Genomic DNA, 4,455 nt, shown 5'->3' on the forward strand with positions numbered 1-4,455 from the left:
GTAATGCAAAAATTGAGATGAAGAATGAGAAACTAAAGCAGAAAGGAGCTCATTTTCTCATTAAGAGATAAGTCAGTATGGCACCAACATGCAGAAAATAAATAAAAATTGGCCTCTGAAGCCTCAAGTGTTGTTTGTTCCCACTGCCCTCCAACCCATCTATCATTAAAGTAAAAGGAAGACCTAGCTAAAGGAAGCACAAAATCACAAATATAGTGATTGTGAATAATTAAATGATACATTATCAATGAGGAATCTGACCTTTTCCTCTGAGCAGTCAGTGAGCCACAGGCAAACAGACACAACAATGAGGGACTGACAAGTCAGTAATGCAGCAAAATCCAGGTCTGAACAGGGAAGTTGCGCAAGGCAGACTAGTTTGGACAGCAGGTGTACAGGCTCCCTGGATTTTCTTGTCTGGACATTGTTGTAGTCCAACCGGTGCCTTCTCTGAAGGAACCTGTGCTGCCAGGAGTGCAGCTCTCCCAGCACCACACAGCAGCTCTCCTGAGTCCTGCAGGGCACCTCACATTTGGTCACTCAGCACCACTTGCCCATCTCCAGTATCCTGCCCAGTAGGAATGGATGTAACTGGTACCCAGGCCAGGAGGAAAGGATAAGCAACCCACAAGGAAAAGATTTCAAGCCTCATTCAAGAGGTGGATACAAAGGGTGATACAAAGAAGCAGCCAGAAAGCAAGACTTGATGAATACCCATCAGGAACACATACACAGACTGACGCTGTTGCAGCAGTGGATTTCACCTCTTGAAAATGAAGATTTGGATAGAACGAAGAATCAGTACTAACAGACATTAATGATGCTATCGCTAATAATAAGTGGTAGTCTTATGTACTAGTATGACCTAGGACTTCAAAAAACCCCATGACTGCAGGTTTATATCAGGCAAACCCTCCCTCCCCAAAAAAAGGGAAGATTTCCAATCCTACTGCTTGACAAAAATCTTCCAATATTCAAGCCACACCCACTCATCTATTTATCAAAAACTCTTCAAAGAACCCAGAAGGGCTTCATTACCACCTGAAGAGCTCTTGTTCAACACCAGAAGAAAGCACAAGAGGGATGACATTGTCTAAGACTGTGCAAACCTCCAAGAAAAATAAAAGACATCCAAAAATAAACATGAACAGCTCCAACGAAGAAGAGGAGGAAGGACAAGCAAGCATATAAACAATCATCCATTTCAACTCTCCGTTTGCTGGGGACAACCAGGGACATCCCAATGGCTGCAACATCAAATGACAGGAGCACGGGCTGCTGAAGGGATCTTACATCTCATCTGTGATCACCAATCTGTGCTCCAGTGAACAAACACAACTGCACCAATGACATTTGCTGTCATCCAAGACGCACTGATGGAATCCAGTGTGCAGATTCCAAACCCTGTCAGTAACAAAGCTCTTACAACCGAGTTCCTGACAACTTTTCCAACGCCTGGCATACCCAGCCGAGGCACAGTCTGCTCGAGAACGTGTCTGCACCGTTAGCTCCAACAGGGCAACAAACCGCAGCGCTACAAAGTGTACCTGATACACTTGGCAGAAGGAAAAAAAAAAAAGTGTCGAGATTTTAACAAGCTCAGCTCAGATTCTGCGTGTCCTGGATCCCGGAGAGGACCCGATTTCCCGCTGCTGCCCGCTCGGCGCACCGAGGCTGCAGCAGGGCCGGGAGATGCTCCCGGAGCTCCCCCCGCAGCCGCGGCCCCGCCTCCCGCCGCTGCCCGCGCGAGACCCCCGGCGGGACCGACGGCACCGGCGGGACCGGCCGAGCCCCCCGCGGCAGCGCCGGGACGGGGCGCGCGGCCCGGGCGGAGGCTCCCGCGGAGGCGGCGCCGCTCCCGGCCCGTCAAGAAGTCCGCGCGGAGCGAGCCGAGCGCTCGGCCGGGCGCCCGCGGCTGCACCCGCGGCCTGGCGACCCCGCAGCCCCGCCGGGCACCGCAGCTCCCGCCCCGCCCGCGTCCCGCCGCTCGCGGGGCCTGCGCCCTCCCCGGGCCGGGCAGCGGCCCGCCCGCCTCCCGCCGCTGCCCCCTGACGCCCGCGGGCAGCGAGCGCGCCCGGCCCAGCGGCTCCTTCCCGCCTCTCCGGCCGCGGGCCGGGCCGAGAGGCCGCTCCCGCCGCCCGTCCGGCGGCAACTCACCCGGCGAGGCTCAGCGTCCCGCTCCCGCCGAGCCCGGCCCCCCGCTACGGCCCCCGGCGGGGCGGGCGGCGGCGCCTGTTGCTCCATCGCGCCCCGGCTCCTCCTCCTCGGGGGCCGCCGCCTCCCCCCGCCGGGCCGATCCCGATCCGGCCGCCCAGCCCCCGGCGCCACGTTCCGGGCCCGGCGCTGAGGGAGCCGCGCGGCCCCCGGCCCCGCCCCCGGGGCTGGGCCCCGGCCGGGCCCCGCACAACCCCCGCCCGACGGCGCCGGGCCCGCTCCGGGCGTCCCGCGGCCGCGGGTCCGGCCGCCGCTGCGGCCTCCCCGGCGGGGCCGGGCGCTGGGGCCGGAGGGGCCGCAGAAGGCGGCTGCCCGCCTCTGCAGCCCGCTCGCCGCCAGCACCGCCGGGCCCCGTCTCCGCGGGGAGGCAGCTCCGGAGGCGCGGGACCGCCGCGGGGGCGGCAGCTGGGTAAGCGGGGCTGCACGTCCAGATCTCGAGGGGAGCGGCGGTGACACTGGTCACCGATGCCATGGCCAGGCACAGCCAGGCTCGTCCCTTGCCTTTCTCATCACGTCTGTGCAACCAGCATCCGAACCAAAGCCTTCCAAGCGCCGCAGACCTGTGCCTGTTGGGATGAAAAGCCAAGCAGGTTATGCTGAAGGCTCTGGTGCACTGAATGATACATAATAATAATTTATTGTCTAAGTGACAATTGGATGCCACTTTACCTCAGTGGAATTTAATACACATCCCAAACTTACTCTTTCATGGAAAAAATGTAAGAGTCTGAAACTTCAGGAAGTGTTGGGCAATAAGACGATGAACACGTGGCCATCAGCTTAAAGCTTTGACTTCAAATGAGCAGGACCAAAGTTAAGAAGCTTCATTAGAAAGCAGGTCTTATTCGGGACCCAGGGAAAGGATCCAAACAAAGCAGTTAAAAAGAAAATAATCTAACAGTAGTGGGATGTAAAAAAGACAGAGGAATAAATTATAGATAGAAAACTTCTAAAGACCAGTTACAGTTAATTTGCAGTGTAAGGAGTAGCTACTGAATTATCTCCTCTGTAATGGTTTTTAAATATCCCAAAGGTAGTAGCTTTTGCAGTACACCGGATCACAAACCTAGACCAAACAGGGTCCTTTTTGTTTCTTTTATCTAGCAAATGGCAGCTAAGTATTCCCTGTTACCTCAGATGAGCTAAAGTAGCAGAACTCTTTGAGGAGGTGCCAAAGGATGCCACTGCACCAGGAAGGGAATGTCGGGAAAGGACAGACATGCATTCCTTCTGTTTTATCACCCCTCTGTATCTGGAGTGAACCAGTGGTATTTTTTTCAACCAGATGCCCATGGATGTTCTTTCATCTGGTTCATTAAGAACAATATCAATGTACAAGGGCTGCCATTTTATCATTAACAATGGTTAATATCAAATACCTTGAAGCACACAAGGTCTCTGGAATAGGCACACATGGGACAGCTGAACTCATTAACGGGTTTTCTTAATTGCTACTTGACATTAGTTTATTTCATAATGCATTAGACTTTATTCTTTCCACACTAATTTACAGCAAACACATTTAACCAGAATAAGTGTTTTAGAACAAAGTTAGTAAATTGCTCCCTCTTAGTGAATAATGAAATTAATATCCTTTAGTAAGAGGCACAAAGTCCAAAATTTCCACTTAACAGACAAGCCAATTAAAAATAGTTCCTCTCAGTTCAGTTCCTGGTGGTTCTCTTGCAGGAACTCACACGTCTTCCTTACACCATGTTACCCTGTTTCCTCTTACTCAGCCCATCCTAAGGGATGTGAACACCCTGCACACTTCTCAGGAAGGGACCAGTTAAAAACTCCACGCAGATGAGAACTTCTGCTCTGGAAGCCTGTTAGCAGCTTCACAGGTCACAACTCATCGAGTCTGCCAGCCCAGCATTGAGAGTTCAGCTTTACCTGGAGTCCAGAGCCTCAAGCTCCCTTGGCAGTTTTACATCAAAACTGAGTATTGTCAGTGTCCCCAGAAGCCTGTGGGCAGCATTTTGTGTCAGGTAATAACTAAGTCTCAGGCAAACACGCAGCAAACTTAATATTCCTTTTTCGCCTGTGAGGACTAAGCACTGTTGCCATACCTAACCTGGAACAGAAGAAACTAAGTGTAGGTGGTGATGGAGCTAGCCTAAAACTGGATTTTAGTAACTTAGTTAATCTGAGTTTTTCTGATACTCTCCATGAGTCAGACAGCTGGATGAAATGGAACGTGACTATTTGTCTCAACTCACATGCATACACAGCAGTCAC

At 52.9% G+C, this 4,455-nt stretch overlaps 1 protein-coding gene across 2 annotated transcripts in view; it reads right to left on the reverse strand.

Annotated features, from left to right (window-relative positions):
- Nucleotides 1-2,289, reverse strand: part of TTC28 (tetratricopeptide repeat domain 28) — a 114,568-nt gene extending 112,279 nt beyond the window's left edge. The window contains exon 1 of one of the 2 annotated variants that reach the window (XM_051633796.1): nt 2,158-2,289. In XM_051633796.1, coding sequence (XP_051489756.1) covers nt 2,158-2,244 — 87 coding nt within the window. In that variant the 5' untranslated portion in view covers nt 2,245-2,289. The remainder of the gene's footprint in view (nt 1-2,157) is intronic. The other variant, XM_051633795.1, reaches the window with a different exon arrangement.
- Between the last annotated feature and the right edge of the window lie 2,166 nt (nt 2,290-4,455).

The sequence above is a fragment of the Apus apus genome, chromosome 16 (genome assembly GCF_020740795.1).
Source record: "Apus apus isolate bApuApu2 chromosome 16, bApuApu2.pri.cur, whole genome shotgun sequence".
NCBI lineage: Eukaryota > Metazoa > Chordata > Aves > Apodiformes > Apodidae > Apus > Apus apus.